The sequence below is a fragment of the Grammomys surdaster genome, unplaced genomic scaffold (genome assembly GCF_004785775.1).
Source record: "Grammomys surdaster isolate TR1022 unplaced genomic scaffold, NIH_TR_1.0 126178, whole genome shotgun sequence".
NCBI classification, from domain to species: domain Eukaryota; kingdom Metazoa; phylum Chordata; class Mammalia; order Rodentia; family Muridae; genus Grammomys; species Grammomys surdaster.
In genome coordinates, this window is record NW_021620984.1 from 7,501,002 (window position 1) to 7,524,208 (window position 23,207).

General features: G+C 43.0%; 1 protein-coding gene across 1 annotated transcript in view; it reads right to left on the bottom strand.

Moving 5' to 3' along the window:
- Nucleotides 1-21,245, bottom strand: part of Enpp6 (ectonucleotide pyrophosphatase/phosphodiesterase 6) — a 94,953-nt gene extending 73,708 nt beyond the window's left edge. The window contains exon 1 of the mRNA XM_028757709.1: nt 21,005-21,245. Coding sequence (XP_028613542.1) covers nt 21,005-21,245 — 241 coding nt within the window. The remainder of the gene's footprint in view (nt 1-21,004) is intronic.
- Between the last annotated feature and the right edge of the window lie 1,962 nt (nt 21,246-23,207).

A 23,207-nucleotide genomic window follows, 5' to 3' on the forward strand; every position in this document is an offset into this window, starting at 1 on the left:
CCTCTGCCTCTGCCTCTGCCTCTGCCTCTGCCTCTGCCTCTGCCTCTGCCCCTCAGCCTCTGCCTCCAGTCCTAGGCTGGGATTAAAAGCAAGTAACACCATGCCTAGCTGAAAACCAATTTTTAAAGAGACAGGATCACAATAGACTCCTAGATTTTCCAGTGGGCCCTAACAGCTCTTGCAAAGGAGCTGGCCAGGTGTCGATGGGGCAGGCAGTGGAGCAATGAGTCTGCAAGCCAAAGGATGCTATTCGATCTTGACAGTCCCCGAGCTGGGGAAGGCACACAACAGTCTCCTCCCTCCCAGAACTTTGAGGAAACCAAGAAGAAATTTTCAGTTTTTTATAAAATTGTTGTTGTTATTTAACACACATGCACACATGCTCACAGACACAGCTTGTAGTGCTTTGTTGCTGAGATTTTAGCAAAGTCATACTGGAACTGAAGGACCTGTGTTACGTCCAAGGAAGAACAGAGGAAATGTGGCTATTCACAAACTAACAGGTAAGACCTGGAACCCTAAGTCACCACGTACACAAAACTCATTATGTAGACCAGGCTGGCTTCAGACTTACAGAGGTCTGCCTGCTTCTGCCTCCCAAGATGAAGGAGAGATGGTCTTCAAGCAAACGATGGCTTGGTTTACAAATTTTTAACCCATTGATGGTACATTCACTAGAAACCTCATGTGACAGTTCCCTACACGGTAGATATGCTGGGAAGGGCCTTTAGGTCAAAGCTCCCGGTCAGCCATACAATCACAATATCAAACAAAGACACACTATAGCTTTCAGTTAGTAAGCCATGATGTTCTCCTGTAGGGCAGGTGTATCAAATGCATTCTTCACTCATGATACTTTTAATTTCTGATTGGTGTATCAGGACATAACCCCATGTGTACACGAATCATTATATAGTTAGCATATTAAAACTCAAGGATAATTTTATTAGCGTTCAGCAGCTACCTCGAGGAGGAGCATGGCGGAGAAGGAGGGGGAAGCCATGTCATTTAAGCAGGCATGGAGGTCAGACCCACAGTGACAGAAAGGTGGGCACACATCTCCCACTCTTCATAGAATCCATTCATTTCTTCCTTCTTCTTTTCTTTCCTTCCTTCATATTTTTTTCCTGTAGCGACAGCTACTTAGGTTCTTTGCTATACTTCCACTGTCCCGTGGTGTGCCTGTCTCAGATCTGTTGTTCTTGCTGTTCCCTCTCTGTGATGCACTGACTCTGGACAGCTGCCTGGTCAGCTCTCTTCCTTCCCTAAATCTCCACTCAAAAATCTCATTAAGGCACTGTGAAAAATGCTTTCTCTGATCCTTCCTGCTGCCGCCACCCGATTCTCACTTGCCCCTACCAAATATATTGCCCTGGGATATGACAACATTTGTGTTTAGCATTTTATAAGATTATAAGTTTTCTGGTGCTAGACACTTAGCTCTGCTTAGTTCATGTGTATAGACAGAGCCTAGAATAGTATATTTCTTCTTCTGTAGAAGGCAATAGATAATTTTTAATAAGTGAATAATGACCACCCATTATGTAGGCATAGCACTCTGGAATAACAATGAATGAATGAATGAATGAATGAATGAATGAATGAAGAGTTGATCAGGACTCGTCCAGCAGCTGGAATACAAAGCTGAAGAAGACAAAGCCCCTGTTCCCACGGGGCATTGCACTCTTTAGTCAAACTTGATTATTAGCTCTGGAACGAGTCATTCCTAGGAGCAGGAATATCTTGTTGTAGGAGAGTTATTCCATCTTTAAAGAAGCCCGTGCTCACAGAGCATCATCTTAGGAAAGAATGTTCTGTAGAACTGGTGGAACAAATCCCAATGGTCTTTTGTTTTTGTTCGTGTATTTATGTTTCAATTCTGGAAGCAGGGTCTTAAAACTTTCCTAATGGTGTTTCCTTAAGAAACTATTATCTGAGGGTCACTTCTGTGGGGTAAATTTCAAGACTTAGAAAGCAAACATTTTCTTAAAATATCAACCTATTTCTACTTAATCAGATCAAATACTGTCCTAGGCTTGTGTTTTAAGCTAGGGAGGTAATTCTTCACTCCTCTCTCTCCCTCCTTCCTTTTCTCCCTCTCTCTCTCTCTCTCTCTCTCTCTCTCTCTCTCCCTCTCTCTTTCTCTCTCTCTCTCTCTCTCTCTCTCTCTCTCTCTCTCTCTCTCTCACACACACACACACACACACAGAGGGGGGAAGGGAGGGAAGGAGGGAGGGAGAGAATACTAAATAAATATATTTAAGACCCCAAATAAAAACAAACCAAAAATACAGAAAGAAAACTGATTCCAACTGTTTCAGATGGCTGAAAATTTCAGAACAATTTAGCTTGAAGACAAAGCAGCTCTGGTGAGAAAAGATTAAGAAAACTTCATCCATAATTAAGAAGGTAGAAGAGTATTTAAAAATGAAGATTCCAGAAGTCCACATCTGTGATGGCGAATGGTAATCTCGTGGGCCCATGAGAAGGCAACAGTTTTGCCTTTTACTCAAGTCCTTGTGTGATGGAGGACTCTGCTTTCCACGCAGAGGTCAGACCCCGGCTTCATGGGCGTGGCCACTTCAAATGGGATAGAAGACGGAAGAGTCTAGGGAACGAAACGACAGCTAAGTGGGTACATAAGCAGATGTATTTGCCACTCTTTCTTAACTCAGTTTCCTGAACTTTCCACAGCAGTGCCCACTTGGTCTTGGGTTACCAGTGTTACCTCTGAGACTGTGCTGGGGGAGGTAGACTGGAGGAGATATAAGAAAGAGTTCCTCGTGTGTACGTCAAGTGATCCTTTTCCCACTGGCTCTTGCTTCACAGACTTGGCTGTAAGTAGGGTGTTATTCTACAGTGAACTGGGGTTGGCCGTAACAAGGGCCATTCCATATTTCCTAAAACAGGATTCAACTTGGCGCCTCAGGGACGTTGATAACGAAGGGTATGATTTTAAATAGAGATTTCCAGCCTACGTTTCTAACCCCACAGATTCTACCTCGAGCCAATCTGGTAGAAGAGGGTGCACTCAGACTAAATTTATGTCTTGAAAAGTATATGTCCAGCCATGTAGATTTATGTGCTGAGGTCTGTGTTCAACGTAGTGGTGACAGACGTGAAGAGGGGTATCGTCATGGGGCCAGACAGGAAACTTTTTATTGGTGTGAGCAAAGGTCAGAAGTTTCTAAAAAGAAACAGACCACAAAGGTTCGAGATAAAAAGGACCTGGGCAGTAGCCTTTGGATGTTCAAGCCCCTGATTGGTTTAGGAAATAAGCATGCATCTGAAGTGACTTTTGTTTTCTGTTTTTGTTTTGTTTTGTTTTTAGAAAACAGAATTTGCACATTTCCATAGCCCAGACTAAAACCTATGTCCCCTGCTTCTTGTCTATCACAGCTCTCTTCACAAGAACTTCGTTCAAGGGTCAAAAAGGCAACCAGTTTAAAGCCCAAGACTGCCACGTGAATGCAGACAGGGAGTGAAAGGTAACTGGATTTGGCAGTCAGCTGAAAAAATAGAAAATATGGCTGAAGCAAACCATGAGGCAATCTTGTCTGGGCAGAAGTATTGGCTTTTTATTATGTATTATTAAAATTTCATATTCTCCTGCTGACCAAGAACCACCTGGAAGGAGGAGCGGAGCTAACAGAACATTCTCTACCTCTCACCACGTCGTCACCTCAGGGCACCGCTGTTGCTGAGGATTTTCCCAGGCTCTGGGTTATAACTGGCTTGAACTCCCAAAGTAAAACATCTCTTGGGTGACATGAAAGAGCTTTTTAAAGCTCTGGAGTGCTGAGCTACTCACCAATCTGGAATTTTCTATAAAGGTAAACTGTGGTGCTTCCATGCCTCCATGCTGTTTATGACATTTGGAAAGGGTTTGCAAAAACATTTAATTACACCCATTCCTGCTTTGAGGTCCCAGAATGCTTCCTGGGCTGAGGAGGAGAAGAAGGCGAAGAGCCTCATATAGCTGCGTCTGAGGTGGCTTTCTGCCACATTCCTTTGGACTTTTCTTCAGCTGAAATTATCTCCTTAATGGATGGGTAGCAAGAGCTTTCTTTGTGCTAGGTGTGGTGAAAAGAACAGCTAAAAAAGAAACTGTCTGTTTGGGGTAACGCAGTTATAAATGACTTTAAAATAAAAGCAAGATGACAAGCAAGGGGACACTCAAGGGAACACAGCTGCTGGAGGTAAAGACACTCGAAACAAACTTAATGACCTGAGTGCTGTCCCCAGGACCCTCGTGGTCAAAGGGGAGATCTGACTCCTGATCTAAGCACACAGGCATGCACACACACACACACACACACATACACACACACACACTACCACACACACATACACACACCCACACTACCACATACACACCACACACACACACACAAACACACACATGCTACTACATACACACCACACACACAAACACACACACCACACCCCATCACACGCACACCACATACATACCACACACACATCACACCACCACGTACACTATACACACCATACACACATTACACACATGCACACACTACACCACCCCCCCACAAACACACTACATCACATACACACACATACCATGCCAGACCCAATATATATACCACACACACAATATGTATATGTGTATGTATATGATGTATATGTATATGATGTATATGTATATGTAAATAAATAAGTATAGTTTTTAATCAAAGAGTTATTTATTGAGTTTCTACAAAGTGTCTGAGAGCATGAGGCAGGCAGAAGGGGAAGTAGAATGGGAAGTAGAGCAGGCCCCATGCTGCTCTGACTGAAGCATCATGCCATCCCTGTGTCCCCATGATCAAATGCAATTAGAAGCAACTAGCCTAAAGCTGCATCTTGGTGGTCTGGGTCAGTGTCCCAGATGTGGATTATCAAAAGAGGCCTGTTTAAACCATTTTCCACAATTGTACAGCCTTGTCCATTTGGAATAAGTAGCTGAGTGTCTGAGGTTGAATCATCTCTTTTATACGCCACACCAGTCACGCTTATTGTTCACATTGTCCATTGAGACACACAAAGGAGGGTTTAAAACATAGGGAGCCGGGAGGTTGCTTAGTCTGCAGGAAGTGTGGAAGGCAGGGACTCTTGTACTGTGGCTATCTGAGTGGACAGGCAGCTACAAGATCTCTGTCTGAAGGAGGGATGCTTAGAAGAGTGTTGCCCGGTGAATCCTGTCCTTGGAACTAGGAAGGAAAAGCCACATGATGTCATGGGGTGGGGAAGATAGGATTTTGTGCCCACACCTTTTCCACAGATAGGTTTCCCCATCTACAAAGTGAGAGTTGTTGTTACTGCCCTACACAGCTCCCGTGACAACTGTATTTGAATGCATATAGTACTTAGCATGGCACAGAGTGTAGTATATATTCTGGAAATGTGCATTCTGTACCCTGGTTGCCCGAATCTGTCTTCTTGTAACAAAGGAAGACAATCGGAATGCTGGAGAGCACAGGCTCACCAGACATAGAACATTGTCTTCTGAGAATGACCCTCCCCATGGGAAGTGGCACTGTAAAAAAAACAGAGCATCCGATGGAGTGGTATGGTCTCTGTTCCATCCCTGATGTACCCACTCCCTGGCTACATGACGTTAGACTAGCTAGTTATCTTCTCTAGACACAAGTTCTGTCCTCTATAAGTATCTCATGAAATTCCCCAGAGGTCTATAAAGATCAGGACTAGAGAGGAAGACTACCAGCTTCTATTTATAGAAAATATGTTCTTATGCTTAAAAATGCTAAAAAAAATCTATAAGAAGCCTTCGACCATCGATGTGACTTGTCTCACATCAGTGTTTTGGGGTTGTGAACTTGTCTAAGACCCCCCATAATTAGACATCCAAATTCAAAACTCACATAGTTGGGATTGAACATAAGATGCCTTCTCTAACTAAACAGAGAAGGGGGAGATGCCAGAAGCCAGGACCCTCGCCCTTACCCTTACCCCCTACCTTTCCCCACCTGCATAATGTCCTCTGAAGCTTGGCAGCTGCAAGATCCTGCTTAGCAACTGCAGATAGACTCAAAGCAGAGTACCATGTCTTCTTAAGAATAGCAGGGAGACCATAACTCAAGCAGTGTACCATATCTTCTGAAGAACTGCAGGTAGATCATAATTCAAGGCAGTGTACCATATAGACCATGACATGTTTCAAGGCACAGGCCAAGAAGATTTTGTACTTTTCCACCACCTGGACCCTCTTACCCCCTCCCCTTGTAAAACATGCTATAAAAAAGCATTTCATGTTCAAAAAAAAAAGAAAATAAAAAAAATATATTATAAAAAAAAAAAGAAGAATATTTGAATTAATTTAAAGATTTTCAAAGGTAGTAAGACAGAATATTCACACTGGATCACTTGTATTCTGTATGTTAGATAAATGAAATTAGGGGAATAATTCCCTTCACAACATCAAAAGATATCAATATATAGGCATATTTAACACAGAAAATGCAAGCAGCAAAAACTACGAAGTATTGCTGGTGGAAAACTGGAAGAAGTGGAAAGACATTTGCTACTGTGTGGGTTCTTCTTTCTTCCACCTTTACTTCCACCTCTTCAACTGCCTAACACTAGATAAAAGAGAAGAAAGGATAGAGAGGAAAATAAGAGATCCCTGAATCATCAAGAGATCCTGAAAGTCAGGAGTCAGAAAGGAGGTGATGTTATAGTTAGACTACTTCTTGCTGACAAGGGGTCAAGTTTCTTGGGGCAAGTTTGATCAAGATGTCTAATTTCTTATTCCTTTTCCTTTATGCAACACTTAACAAACCACAGCCAACAACAAACAACCTTTCTCAGGGCCCTAGCATTTATATACCCTCTGAAAAGTCCTCAGAATTCCAAACATCTCAGAAACTAACTGCAGCTGGTAAAACCACACCCCTGCTAGAGCACGAGGCAAACCATAGTCACTTGCTATGGACAATGTCATGGTTTGAATATGCTTGGCTCAGGGAGCGGCACTACAAGGAGGTGTGACCTTCTTGGAGTAGGTGTGTCACTGTGGGTGTGAGCTTAAGACCCTCATCCAAGCTGCCTAGAAGCCAGTATTCTGCTAGCAGCCTTCAGATGAAGATGTAGAACTCTTATCTCTGCCTGTACCATGCCTACCTGGATGTTGCCTTGTTCCTGCCTTGATGATAATTGATTGAATCTCTGAACCTGTAAGCCAGCCTCAATTAAATGTTGTCCTTATAAGAGTTGCCTTGGTCATGGTGTCTATTCATAGCAGTAAAACCTAAGATAGACGGACAATCTGAAGCAGCCCCATATCCCACACCTGGGCTTAAAACAAAAGCCAAATTCTATTTTTGTGTTTTTTAAAGAAACCAAAATTCCAGAATTCTCACTACAGATACTCCATGTTCATCAACCAGAACATTTATTAATATATCCTCCCAGTTGATTTACAGATTCAGCACAATCCTGATTGGGTTCTCATTGGTGCACCTTATTTTGAAGGTGGGGTGTAAACTGACAAGCTCATTCTAAATTCATATGAAACTCAGAACAACCAAAACAATCTTTAAAAAGAATAAAGTTGGAAGGCTTACACATACTGCCCTTAAAATGAACTATAAAGCCACATGGAATTTATAAATTTATAATACCATGATCCTTGCAGAAGAATACACACACACACACACACAGAATAAAATTGAGACCCTAAGAATAAACAGTTATGATCACTTTAAGTTCACAATGAGTCACAAACCTAAAAAGAGTTAAACATATAAAGAGCCCTTAGAAGAAAATACAGGGGATATCTTTGTGATGTGGGGTTAGGCACATTTTGACTTTTCAAATATGTCAGAAAAAGTATTAATGGTGATTTTTAAAAACCGATAAATAAAACTTCACTCACATTTAGCATGTACCTCAAGACATTCCATCAAAAAGTCAAAAGACAGCTCATAACCTGGATTGTAAATTGTATATCTCATAAAAAATATATCCAGAATATATAATGAACTCCTTCAGCTAAAAATTTTAAAAGGTAATCTAATTTTTTAAAGGCTAAAAAGACTTAAATAGACAGTTCTCTTGTGAAGTTATCAAATACCCAAAAGCACCGGAAAAGATGCCAAACACCATCAGTCACTGGGGAAATGTAAATTAAAACCATAAGGAAATACTGCTTCATCTTCCACCAAAATGACTGAAAGAAAGGAAGGAGGGAGGGAGGGAGGAAAGAGAGAGAGAGAGAGAGAGAGAGAGAGAGAGAGAGAGAGAGAGAGCGCATATAGGAGGAAGGTGAAGCAAGCGTCACACAGGGGATATACTTGTGATTTGTGGACCTACTATGAAATGAAAATGGGAGGGCTCTTTCCAGAATTAAGAATTTCAGCATGAAGAAAAAATTATAGAAGTTTGCACCATGAAGAAACAGTGAATTCTTCAGGCAGTGAATGAAAATGCATTAAGCAAACACATTAAGCAGTGTGTGACCTTCTAGGGCAGTGGCTTTCAGCCTTCCCGACACTGCCGCCCTTTAAAACAGCTCCTCACGCTGTAGGGACCGCCAACCAATGAGATTATTATCATTGCGACTTTGTAACTGTGGACATAACACTATGCCTGGAAGTTTGGTAAGGTAGAGCAGGTTGAGACGCGGGACTCGGTAGGCACACACCTGAGACTTAGATGACTCCCTGCTGCCTGCCGGATTCCTGGCCTGGAACATATGCCATGCTCCTCACATAAAATAAATGTGTCCTATGGTCACATACACTCGAAACAGAGTTCTCCATGCTAATGAGGTAGCTAGAGTCCTAGAGGGCTTAGCCAATAAGCTTCCCTTCCCAGACATTCCTCCCGACAAAAGGTATTTAATCTCAGGCTCACCCTGAAAAATGAGTATGGTACATTCTTCATCCACTTTCCGCCATGAACAGACAATAAACTATTTAGAGCCATGGACTGTCTCTCTCATCAAGATCAGCCATGGGGAGCATGGAGAAGGCCTTCGAGTACAGAACTGTAGCTTAATCTCCTGTAGAAGGACCTCTCTGTGCCCCCAGCCACACCCGCCACCAAGCCTGCCTCTGCCAAGCTAAGGACAATCACCGCTGGGACTAACCATAGCTCCCCTTTTTCTGGCCCTGGGCTCGACGCTATCCCCTACCTGAGGCTCGAGACTCCATGCTCTGCTCTTCTGTGACTCCCAGTGACACCTGAATCCAAGAGTCAGAGAATCTCACAGCTCCAGCCTAAGCCTTGTCAGAGGCCTGGGGACCCCTCAATCAGCTCAGGCTTTCCCAAAGCTCAGACTGTGCTTTCAGGAGTCTCAACTTACAGGTAAGACTTGCTGCTCTAGGCAGTTCTTCTTCCTCCCTTACCTGAATCTCATCTTACACACACAGGGAATGAGAAAAGAAGCAACAGCAACCCAGAGAAGGTTGGAATCTCACCCAATGGGGATGGGGAGACTCAACAACAAAATCTCAGAGACAAAGAGAAAAATAATCAATGTAAGCTTGCCTCTGTGAAGTCAATCAGATGACTAGTTACTGATGTGCACCCAGGAAAGCCCAACAAATGGGAATCAATACCTCCATCAAGAAAGTCTGGGGTCCAGCCGCATAGATAGCCTGTTGTCCACTCATGCCCTTAAGGGGTTGTAGACCAAGAGCAAGGCAGATGACTTTGTGGTCTAGCCTGGTCTGCAGGGATAGCATAAAGGACCCACTTGAGGAATGCAAGTTGTATTCAAGATGGAGACTCACTGACTGTCTTTAATTATGTTCTTTATTGGGTCAGTGGAGAAACCTCTTTCACAGTGGTTTTCACAGAATAATGGGGTAACATTAACCTGGGGCTTCCTGAGCCCTGACTGATTGCCATTCACTTGCCTGCAATGTAGACTAGGGAAAAGGGACCACAAAACTCGCTTCATCTTCACTAAGCTTGAGAACACCTTTGGGACGGAGAGACATGACTGTGTGCGTGTGCGTGCACGGACACAAGCACGCAAATGCATATGGAGGTCAGGGGTCAACCTGAGTGGTTTCTTCAGGTGCTATCACTCTGTGTGTGTGTGTGTGTGTGTGTGTGTGTGTGTGTGTGTTATCAACCTTGTGTGCTTTTTTAAAAATGCACATGTGTTTGTGGTTTCCATGTATGTGGTACATATATGGTGGGAGGGTACAAAACTTGAATACACAAGAAGTCTTTGAGAAGTCTTTGATAGTCTCTGGTGGTCCTTACTGATGCTGCTTGCTGTCTTCTGCTTCCTGGTAGTCCTGGCTAGACAGAGTAAAGGAGAGAGGCTGCCTCAACACCAAGGAGCAGAGTTGACCTGAGATGGAGGATCACATATAAAAAGGTTTTAAATAACTCATCACTTAGGTACACACATCACACAGTTTGGAAAATATCTGGCCCAGTGACTTTGCAACATTTTCTAGAGGCTGTTGAAGCCAAGAATGTATCCTTAGTGTCTTCTCATAGGTCCTTATGCTCTCCCACATCTGACCTCCAAGTCAGTACACTCTCCATTGGCTCAGGCATGAAGATGTTTAGGCTATCTTTACTTTACAATTAATAGAAACTGGTATCCAGAGGAGAAAGCAGGTGTCCAAGTTCACATTGTAAGGAGTAGTAGGGTAAATGTGAGGAATAATCTTCTTTAATGCATGTTTCATTTGTCTGAGCTAGCACGCAGAGATGGCAGGGATTTGGGGAGTGTGTCTTAGGCTAGCCTGCCAGACTGTGGTAGTGAGTGATTGGTGAATACAGAATTACAGATTTTCTCCAAAGCATCGTTTGTTTAGGATTTTTGCCTTCAAGCATTAAAGCAGGATGTTTTCTTGGGTCCACCTGTGAAAGTCAAGTGTTTAAACATACAGATCCTTTTTCATAGAAAGGCAGACATGCACAGAGCTGGTGGGTTTGTTTGATTTGTGTGGAATGTCTGGAAAAAGAGAACAGGTTCCAGAAGTCTCTTGGGTGAGTTTTGGGGGTGCCTCGATCACTATGCCTATGATATGGGAACCTCTGTTGTGGTCCCCGCTTCCTCCACCCAGAATCCTTGTCATAGCCCATAGGCACCGTGAGATTCAGCAAACAGCTTTCTTAGAATGCAGGAAGCAGGTCAAGGTACTGTGATCATAACAAAGGATGCAAAACCTCATGGGGTGTCATCTCCCTGGTCTCAGTTAGGCTTTCTATTGCTATGAAAAATGTGAAAAAACAAAGTAAAACAAAATAACAACGAAACAAAAAACAAACAAACAAACAAAAAACAAAATCACCATGACCCAAAGCAATTTGGGCAGCAATATTTACTTCAGCTTACAGTCCCACGTCACTGGGGAAAGTGAGCCACAAACATAACCAGGGCAGGAACCTGGAGGCAGGAGTTGAGGTGGAAGCTATGAGAGGATGATGCTCTCTGGTTTTCTCAGATTGGTGTCTAATAGAACACAGGACATCCTGCTTGGGGATGGTACTGCTCACAGTGGGCCATCCTACACCAATTGTTAATTTAAAAAAAAACCTGCTCTATAGGCTTGTCCACATGCCAGTCTGGTGTAGGTATTTTTTCAGTTGAGGGTTCCTCGTCCCAAATGACTGTAGGCAGTGTAGAATTAACATAAAGCTAGCCAGCACACCCACAACCCTGGCTCCTTCTCTAAGCCTCAGACTCTCCTTGGAGTCTCACTACTCGTCTTTGGACGCATACAACATCCCTAGCACACACCTGGCAGTCACAAATGCATAGTTGGTAATCTGTTCAGAAACAGGACTATACCAAAATAGTGTGACTTATCCAAAATCTCATCTAACTGTGGCAAGATCAGGAGGAGAGACTTGACCTGAAATTTCCATTCCTGGACCCTCATTCCTGGACCCTCTGTGGGCTACCAACTTGTCCCACATGGGCCACTGTAGCTAGACATACTAGGATGAGTGGACAAGTCTACTCACAACTGACAGTGACAGGCTAGAGTACCTGGTCCAATCCCTTAACAACCCACAGCACACTGGTTATATGTCTGTCGCAGATGCTGGCATACATTCCCATGACTGCCGATCCTACCAGACTGGGTATCTACAGAAGCACCTCCTCTCAAAGACATGCATGGACAGTGTCTACCATATTCCAAACCACAGTGCATTTATAATTCCAGCGTGTGCAGCGCTTGGTCTCAATGTCCTCTGACACATCACTCTAAGACCTGTCTATTGGATTTTCTTTCCTTGTTCTCAAAAGGACAGAAGATGTGTGTTGGTTACAATTAAGAAAAGTGTCCAGCAAGAGTCAAGTGCTATACATAGGACCCGAGCTTCAGCCCCGCCCAGGTGTCTGCCTATTTAGATCGTGGATACAATAGCCCCTGTTCACCCAAGGAGACACTGCAATTCGAGTAGGTGTTGCTAAACGCGGTCTCTGAAAGAAATGTTAACTTGATGAATCAAGTTCCCTCCAAATTAATTTCAAGTGACTTTTATTCCTTTTTGGCACAGGATTTCTGTATGAAGCAGGTCCTGAGAACAGAGTAGTCTAACCAAACTCCCAGAAGCCTCAGGAAAAGGCATGTGGTCCTATCAATCAAAAGATGGGCTGGGGCAAGCAAAGACCAGGGCTAGAACGGCCATGGTTTGTAGACCACAAGGGTTCTATTTGGATGAACCTTCTGGGGGGATAAAAAAGGCCTGCTGTTATTGTAATCAAAAGCTTTCACCACATTTTAAGGCTTTCCCTACTACCTCACCAGTCTCTCCTTCAGGGAGCAAGTTTCTAGCAGACCACTGCTATGCAGTAAGAGGCCCCTCGCATCACCAGAGGCCAAGAGAAACAAGCCTTTTGAAAAGTGGTACTTCAGTGTGGAGAGGTCGTTGACGGAAGCTTAAATAATGATATGCCAGGAGATAGTATTTCTTGTAAATACTCACAACACTTTCCCACCCCCCCCTTGAAGGCATAAGTTGGCTAGAGCTCTTTAGGGCTTCTCTTGCTCACACTTCCCCTGCCCGGTAGGCTTTCATCACTTCATCAGTCTCGTTACAAACACAGCGGCTTTACTCTGGAGTATGGAGAGATAGATGCTCTTAGGTGTCTTTAGAAAATAAGTAGGACAAGTTAAAGTTCCCAAAGACAGGAAGCCGCATGCGAGTTGCGTTTGTGAGAACACCATCAGATGTGTGGAAGGCAGAGAGAACAGGTCTCCACCTTGGAAACTCCTCAAGCTCCCTTCCTTTTAATTTTTCTCTATCTGCTCCTCAGTGCATCAGAAAATCCTTCCTCAAAGGACGTCTTCAAACTTGACTCTTCACAAAGAATGGATGTTTATTCACTGAAGGGGAAATGGAATGGAGAGCTCACTGCATTACCCTTTCCTGGGTTTTCAAAGACTTCCGCCAGTCACATGTAATCACTTTACAAACCCATTTCTCTGTGTCCCTCTAACCCGAGTGGCCGGAGCCTTTAACGGCTCTTCTTCTCTTACTCACATTGGCTTCTCTTAGTCTGTCATGGCTTCCTATTGCCATATTCTCTATTGGTGGCTTTTCTTTGATTATCTGGCTCAGATTTAATTTTCTACTTAAAAGTCTTTCTGTGTATCTTATAATACTTAATCATAAAGTCATTCTTACTATGGAAATGGTCAAGACCCGGCAACTCCCAATAACACCCACTTCTTTCCAGGTCCAGGCACATGTCCACATGTCTACATGTTGTTAAATTAAGTTCCTCCATTTTCCACTTTAGGTTATCTCCTGTTTTGGTCTGTGTGGTGGTTCGAATGAGAATGGTCCTTATAGGCTCATATGTCTGCATGCTAGGTGCCCAGTTAGTAGAACTAGGAAAGGAGGGGAAGTTCTCTCTCTCTCTCTCTCTCTCTCTCTCTCTCTCTCTCTCTTTCTCTCTCTCTTTCTCTCTCTCTCTCTTTTGTGTGTGTGTGTGTCTGTCTGCTACCTGTGGATCAAAATGTAGAGAGATGTAAAGAGCTTTCAGCTCTTTCTCCAACACCATGCCTACCTACATGCTGCCATGTTCCCTACCATGATAACTGACTGACCCTCTAAAACTGTAAGCAAGCCCCCATTAAATGTTTAAAAAATATAAGAATTGCCTTGGTCATGGTGTTTCCTCATAGGAATAGAACAGTAACTAAGACCAACCCTACTTTTTGCAGAAAATCATTCTTTCTACTCTACCATGTGTTTTAGGTATCCTTCAAAAATATACGTTCAAGTTCTAGACCCCAGTACCTACAGAGATGACCTTGTTTTGGAGATAAGTTAAGATCTTTGTTATAGTTTCATTTCTGCTGCTGTATGTCTTATTAGGGTTTCTATTGCTGTGATGAAAAGAACATCAAGACCAAGAAGCAAGCTGGGGAGGAAAGGGTTAATTCAGCCAACACTTCCAGATCATAGTCCATCACTGGAGGAAGTCAGGACAGGAACTCAAAGCAGAGCTGGATCCTGGAGGCAGGAGCTGATGCAGAGGCCATGGAAGGGTGCTGCTTCCTGGCTTGCTCCTCATGGCTTGCTCAGCCTGTTTTCTTATAGAACCCAGGACCACCAGTCCAGGGATGGCACCACTCAGGAAGGGTTGAACCCTTCCCCATTGATCACTAATTGAAGAAAAATGCCTTATAGCTGGATCTCATGGAGATATTTCCTCAACTGAGGCTCCTTGATGACTCTAGCTTGTGTCAGGTTGACATAAAAGACCAGACAGTACACTGTGAGAAAACACCCCTGATTTAAAAATCAACTTAGAGGCCAGAAGTCCAAGATGAAGGCATCAGCCAGGTTCATTCTTCTGAGGCTTCTCTGTTAGGCTTGAGATGACCATCCTCTTTGTGGTCTTTCAGATGGTCTTCCCATTAGACCTGTCTGTGCTCCAATCTTCTCTTCATATAGAGACAGTGATGTAGATTAGGGATTGTTCTAATGGTCTTATTTACCTAAATTACCTATCTAGGGGACATCTTTCTTACAAGTCACATTCTGGGGAATTAGGGAATTAACTCATGAATGTCGCAGTGGATACCAATCATCTCGTAACACTACCCCATGCTTTTGAGTATCTAAGGAGTATCTCACGGTGCTAGAATGCACAGATTGACCACACGAGTAATAAAGTCTGGAGTGACAATTGGAGTATCTTTAAAGTTTTGTTCAAAGAGTGACACAGGCAGATGCATGTTTTCCAAATACTTCTCTGATTCTATCACGTGATTATAGAACACGGAAAGCAGAATAGTCAGAGTGGGGAAGCGACTCTAGGCAAAAACACAGGTGTGGTTTCCAACAGGTACTGGCAACAGAGATGGGAAAAACAGTCTGGGCATGCGCCTTGTAAGTACGGATAACTCAAGCCGTGAGAGAGAAGGATGAGGAGGATGAGGAAGAGCCAGGAGAAAGGACAGAGGAGGAGTCAGGAACAACGAAGAGGAAGTAGCTAGATGGGGCAGGGGCGGGGCATACCGGCACCCAGATGGGCTGTCAAGGAGGTGTGTCAAATGTTGGTACTGTGCAGGACTCCAAAGTGAGGGGTGGAGTCTAGACCACTTTGATGTCACTCGTGAAAACAGAAGCTTAAGGGGTTGGTATAGGAGAAAGGAGAAAGATGCCCAAGTACAGAACACTTACCAGTGGAGGTATCTAAATCTGTTAACGCGAGGGCGGGCTTAGTGTTTTGTGTCAATGCTGAGTTCCAGAGTAGAGAGGAGAAAGAAGCTTCATTCTCCCTGGTTCCTTGGGAGAGTAGAGGTTCATGGGGATCATGCCCTACCCCCACAACGGTTTGAATTCTGCAAAAGCCTGGGAACCTGTGCTTTTCTCAAAACATAACTGTTTAAGTACTTCCTGCACTGATTTCCGTTGGTCCAAGGAACGGCTGGTTTTAATTTACAGCAGGAGCTTTCTTTAAAGTGTAGGGAAGCCTACCTCGCCTTGCAGTTTGTTACCGTAAAACGTTGTGACCTTGATACCTGGTAAGAATTGGTGTCACATACAATTTCGGGGTGTGTGTGAGGAAACGCACTGGCACAAACACTAATTAGGGGCAGTTAACATCCTGGCTTTTGCTTTGAATCTAGCTAAGGGTTTATGAAAGGCATTGTTAGGCAGGAAGATTATTGCTGCCTCCTGGGCCCATCCTGACACCTCGACCTCTGTCCTGGGTCTCACCTCTGATCTTTATCCTCTTAGTCCATGCTCCTGCTAATGTTCTGAGGTCCTTAGAGCAGAATACTCACCCCTACCTTTCCTTGTTTCTTGTTTACTGTTTTAAAGCATAGAAATTATCATTTCGGCATGTTTTCATATCTTGGCAGACTTTTTTTTAGATGAAGTGAAAATTCTAAACTGGCTTACCAGCTACTCTGGGTATTTCTGGACCACTCCAATGTCTTAACCAGAAGTTTCAAAAACTTAACAAACAAGCGTTCCTGACACTGGGTAGAATTTTCTCTGACCCATGACCTGAATTGAATAAAGTACTCTATTTCCCTTCCTTGATTTTTATGTGAATTTCACCAAATCAAATGTGAGTTTGCCCACCAAAGAAACTCTCACCTTCCAGAAAGGTCCGAAGTAAAAGGAACTCAAACAGAATGTACTCTAACCTGTACTTTAAACTGTGGTTGCATTTTAACTAACATTAACTTGATCCACACTCACTGAACTTCAGAAAGACTATGCAGAAAGGCAGATGTAACCACGCAAGCCATGCTTCTGCCGGTTTGCCCAGCCCAGATCTGAGTATCATCTTCCTCACCAGGCATGAGGATGCGTATCTGTAATCCTAACACCAAGGAAGACGGCTGAGGCAAAGAGAAGAGCTCAGAGCTAACCTGGGCTACATGGTTCAGTGCCAACAAAACCATTTCTCTGTGCTACTGTGACTGGAAGGAAATTCTCCTTTCTGACCTTTATAGCATCTCAAGTAACTACTTCTTGACACTTTCTGTTTGAATTCACCCAGATTTCCTCTCCTCCCCCGACCCCACAGGCTCATACCCCAACAGAATGCCACAGCAAAATACCCCAGGCTGAGTGGCTTAAACAGTGTGAACTAGAATAAAGAGACGGTGGGTTTGGATTCTTCTGAAGTTCCTCTCTTTGAATTTTTCCTTGCTGTGTCGATGTACACCATACACCTGGCATCTCTTCCTTTTCTTATGAGGACATAGTCATAGTGTAAAGGAACCTCACCCTAACCCTTCATCTTAACGTATTCTCCTCCTCTTCCTCTTCCTCTTTCATATTATTATTATTATATTATATTACTATATTATTATTATTAAATTATTATTATTACTAATTTATTCTTCCTTTATGTGCATTGGTGTTTTGTCTGTATGTGTGTCTGTGTGAGGATTTCAGATCCCTGGGAATTGGAGTTACAGATAGTCGTAAGCTGCCATGTGGGTTCTGGAATTGAACCTGGGACCTCTGGAAGAGCAGCCAGTGCTCTTAACCACTGAGCCATCTCTCCAGCCACCACGGAACCACTCTTTAAAGACTTTGTTTACAAACACAGTTACGTTCTGGGGCAGTGTGCACTGAACTGTCTATTACAATCTGGGCAGAGTGTGGACAACTGAACTCACAACCCACTGTGACACAATTTAGAATTATTAGTAGGTCTCTGTTCTCTGAGTGGCTCTTTCCCTCAGGCTGAGTGTAAACCTCCTTGGTGTAAGGCCTTGTTTTAAGACTCAGGGATTACAGCAATTGGTTGGTTGATCTCCTTAATTATTACCAGAATTTTGTTCACATTTGTCCTGTTGGAAACATCTTGGGTAGGGGTGGGGCGAGAATCCACACAGTGGCTTCTCCATGTTGGATGGGACTGGACAATCTCTGAAGTTGCTTACAAATAAGTTTCTTTATTTGTCACTATTCATTGACTGCTCTAAAATTTTCAGTCTCTATAAAATCTCAGCCATTTGTCAATTTCTATATGAAAGCCTCCCTATAAGGTTGTATTAATCTGGTTTATGTTACTGTTAGGAAATGTCTGAGGCTGAAGACTTTATAAAGAACGTTAGCCCGTTTGGTTTGGTTCTGGAGGTTGTAAGCCTGGGACTGGGTGGTTCCATTGATGGCACCTGGGCATCACAGCAAGAAAACACGTGGAAGAAATAAATCGTCTCTCACAATAGAAATCCAGAGACTAATCAGGGGTCAGGTTATTAAGTTTCTATGATAAGTCAATCTTGTGGGGTCTCGTAGATTGTCTGAGAGCTACACTAGTTTCTCTCCTGGGAGCAGGTCCCTGCAATGACCTGAAGACCTCCCAGTTGTCCTTATCTCCGAAAGCTTTCACGGTATTTCTCAGCATAGCTGCATGGGGAACCAAGTCTCCAGCACACACGGCATCTAAACAACAGACGGGTCCAGTCCTAGCATCCTGAACTCCCATTCGTTGCTCCCTTCCATGCCTGCATCCAGTAAGACCTGAAACCCTGGTGAGATCTAGACCTGGCAGTTCATCTCATTTTGGGCTACGGTCGAGGACACAGAGGTCAAGGGCCATCAGAGGATTGTCAGAGGATTCTTTCTGTAGGGACTACAAGCAAATGCCTCTGACTCTAGGACCAGCAATAGTTCCTTCCAATAACTCATTATTCCCCATTATATGAAATGAAAAATATCAAGGGCTTTTGGTCTTATGAGCACTAATCCATGTAATGAAGCAAACATGATTTCTCTCATGGATTCTGGGAAATCCAAACAACCTACCTTTTGGTACCAAATGATCTACCTAACAATTGTGTTGGTTTATAAAATACTCAAGTGCTAAACCATATGTTTAAATAGAATTCTCAATGGATATATTCTTCCTTATAAGCATAAGTGGGATTTCTCAACATCAAGGGGAAAAATAAGTATAATTTTTTTGTAGAAAAATAGTCTAAATTTATCTTCAGTCAGTTCTAGGACAGTAAAAATGATAAAGATAGATTTCATGGTCTGAAAAGTCTCCCCCCACACCATGAGATTACTCTTTAGGTGCAAGAAAAATCATACACAAAGACAGTTGTACATAAACACGAGTCTTGCTGCCCACAACCTAAGTCTAGCATCACTTCTAAAAACAAATAAAAGAGCCGACTTTCAAATCAGATAATATATTTACCGTCTGAAAATCTATTGATGGAAGAAAGTGTATATGGCCTCCTCAGGCTTGTCAGAATTAGGATGCGATCTCTGTATGCTTGGGGCTACAGTCTCTCCCCATGGGATAGTTTTTTTTTTTTTTGAGACTACAATGACACGCAGCCTGAGGTCCCATATTTATGGGATTGCTTAGTACGGCCCATATCCCATAGAGACCAAGAGCCTGAAAAGGTGTATGTTTGATTGACAGAGCCTTTGTGCAAATGTGTACTTGAGCCATGTCAGGCATGTGGGTCTGAAAAACAATCATCCATGTCATTGGCTCTGTGTCTATGTGGGGTTTGCAATGGTTCCTTTTTACTTATTGGAGTCTGCCTTCATAAACTGGATCTTGTTCATTATCCACTGTAATAGAAAAAGCTGCACGTGACAGCTTGTGAATTGTGTCTCCCGGCAGGCTCTGAAAGACAACCAGAGAAGGAGTGGCTAGTGTATGTGAAACGCCTCATGGAGAACTGGGTTGGGACACACAATTACATCTATGTGTAACCCAGAAGCCTGTAAACTGTTTCCCAGTGAGCAAGTGAGTGAGCATGGAGAAGCAGGCCAAAGGAGGGCCAGAGAGTCTTTTGTTAACTGTTTACCTAAGAGACTGGTTTGCTTGTTATGGTTGGAGAGCAAACAAATTCCTTGCTTGTGTGCTGCCTGATTTTTTTCTCTTCCCCATATCTTCATTTCTAATTCTCATAAATATAATAATCACAAAGTATAGATTCCCTTTCATTGGAGGAGTCAACACATGGTTACTTTGTGAATACCTAGGGCACCACACAAGACAGAAATGTGAGGTTCATGACCCCTTTTCTGTTACTGTCATATAATAGATTGTTCCTCTGGCTGGATCACACAGCTAAAGATACTTACAGATTCCTTTGGCTGTGGCATTCTATAAAGCTATATAATGGGATGTCACAGGTCTTGGGTCTTATCTGGTAACGTCATTTCAAAGTTCTCCCTAGGTTCAGAGCACACAGCAAAGTCCTGTATAGCCAGCAATCATTGCCTTCTTGGTTGTGCTGGATAGCTGGCTAAAAAACTCTGACAGCCTCTTGCTGGTTTTGCAGGGAACCCACCTACATTAGCAGAAGAGGCTGCAGATATCAAACAAACAGGCTGTTTTCTGGAATCACCTTTGGTGTCCTGGAAATTCCAGATGGAGGAAGATCGTCTTTAGCCAAATCTACTTTCTCCAGACAAGTAGCTGAAATTCTGTCCACTTCACTGGGGGTTTGTACTTACTTTCTGATATGAAATTCACTTTTCATAGATGCTGGACAATCTGAATTCCATGACAAAAATTACTTGTCCCTGTATCATTTTACCTGGCCCCAAAAGACCAAAGCAGAAAGTGACATTGCTGAAGAAGACTTAAAAGAGTCCCTTCCAAGCTGTCTAGAAGCAAAGTTCCTGTGGAGGGGTCACAGTCTTACACATTGATAAGTAGCCTACAAGAATCCAGACCACAGTAAAGAGAGATTTGGAATAGATACACGGGGACCAGTCCATCTTCTACACCCTGAACTTAGAAAATGTAGTTATCTAGAATTTTATCTGTGAAACAAACAACAATAACCACTTTAAAAAATCTCCAAATTCTGTATATTGATGTTAGCATCTCTTCTCTTTACAGACAGTCTGAAATAGGTCCTTGGGAGGACTTTCGTGTAAAAACAAAACTGTGATAAATGAATGTGTTAGTTGGGAACATAGACTCTTGCCTGTCTTGGATGTCCCGAGGGACTAAGGACATATGAACATTAAGGTTCCCAGTGACAGGTGCTATCTGTATCCTCCCCTCTAAGAGGCAGACATGGTAGGTACTCACCGGTCATGAGGGTGTAGTAATTGGGATAGGAGAGGCTGGGGAAGTCTGGAGTCAAGTAATCCACTTTGACTCCTCTGTTCACAATCTCTCTGAAACCAGGCAAGGATGCCAGGGCATCCTCACTGATGTAGTCTGAGCGGAAACCATCCAGGAGCAACAGCAGGAGCTTCCGGTGGGCAGAAGCTGGCCAAACCCAGCTGAGCCCAAACCCCAGCAGGAAGGCCCAGAGCTTTATTGCCATGCTGCCAGGAGCCTGCCAGGATGAGCTGGCACAGCTGTGCCCTTGCCAAGCCTGAGGATGGAGAGTCTGAAGCTATTCTCTCTTCTAGGGGCTGGACCTTGAGCTGTTGGCCTTCCTTAGCCAAGTTCACTTGCAGAATTTAAAGAGACAGCACTCCATTAAAAAAAAAAAATCTGTTCATCCTCACAAAACCCAGAGACTGATTACCTCTAGATAGGGCAGGCTCTCTAACAGCCTAGAATTAGCACAAAGGGAGAACATTTTTTGGTGAATGTTCCATAAATGTAAGCAAACATCCACTGAGAGGTGAAATCTTCAGTTAACAAAGTCAACACACAAGTTTATAATTGTGCTGACCACAGGGAGGAGCCAGGGAGAAGGAAAGTCTTTAAATTTGTTGTTCTGTCCAAATTAAACTTTCTAACTTCTCCACTGAGCAATTTAGTAACTCAAAACTTAGGGTATAAACTAAAGACAATACATTTAGGTGGGCCTATTGTGAGCTCTTGTCCCAGAGATAGCCTTTAAAAACAGATTATTTGTACAGGTCTCCACTACTTTTTTTTTGCCTTCGTAAGCCCCTAAATGCAGGGTTATTGTTTTAATTTTCAAATGCAAAGAAATGGCTGGTGCGTGAAGCTCACTTGGAGGAGGGGCTGTTAAGCAGAGGAGCTAGGGGGCTGGAAAGAAGGTTCTAGAACTGGATCAGAAGACATCAGGAGTAACAGGTTGGACTGAGGTCTCATTGACCCATGAGGGTAAGAGTGAGCTGGAGGATGGGACTCTGACATGGAAAAAGAGCTTGAAATAACAAAATGAGTTCTAAATTGAGGTAGAAGTCCGGCGAGCAGATGGGAAAGGCTACGTGCTCAGGCTGCAAGATATCTATAGAGAGGAATGGTGCCTTTTACTTGGTGCAAAATTACACCTTTTACTTGGTGCAAAATTAAATAACACATTTTATGTGAAAGCTAATGAAGTATGTGTGGCCATGAGCGACTTAGCAAATATTGGGTTGTATCAGTGTTATAGCTTAGATGCTAAACAGCCACACAGGTTTGGGCAGTCGGTGGCCACTCTCATCTTTGTGGTTCTGACTGAACGTTATCCTTTTCTGTCTTCAGCATCCCCTTGTAGTTAAAGTCAAACCTTCACAGGACACCATGGATGAAGAGAAATTAGCCAAACTACATCTAAGTGGATTCGGACAAGAATAAAACTTCATTTTTTCCTCCAATCAAAGGTTGTGCTTTTTACAACTAAATTAGAATTATTAAAAAAATAGAAAAGGGTAATTTACTCTTAATGTTTATTAGCTTGGAAATACAATATTATCCTTATCTATTGGAACAGTAACATGTTATTGCTTCACTAAATAGAAGACATGAGACATGAAGGAGGGAACTGGGGAGAAAGGAGGAGAGGGAACAGAAGTCAGGAGAGGTATACTAATGGCTGGTGGGTGCCCAGCCCTGAGCATCCTGCATAGGAAGAAGCCCAAGGAAACTACAGGCTTGGCAGGACCCTGAGACCTGAGTTTTCTTAGCCAGACAAGTCACACATCTGCCCTGAAGTGACCACTGGGAGACTCAGTGTTCATACTTCTAAAATGAGCCTAATGTGACAGCTATGTCTCTCTGTCTTGTTAGCGAGCGGACAGCTTTGCTTTCTATGCTGGCTATTTCTCATTTTGTCTTTTTTGTCTATGTGGCATTGCCTATGTTATTACTGCTTTATTCAACACTTAATGTGTCCACATTTCCTGTTTTAGCTTCTTGAATTTCCACTGAAATTATCAAGTTATTCATCTACTCTTAGCCGTGTTTCCAACTGGCTTTTTAAAAAGAGGATTTTCTAATGTTTTATCAAGATAATTACATTTTCTGCTAAGTTTGTCAAATTTTAACTACTTAGGAAGTTGAGTCTTTTTAAAATTTTGTAGATACTTATCAATCTACCCAG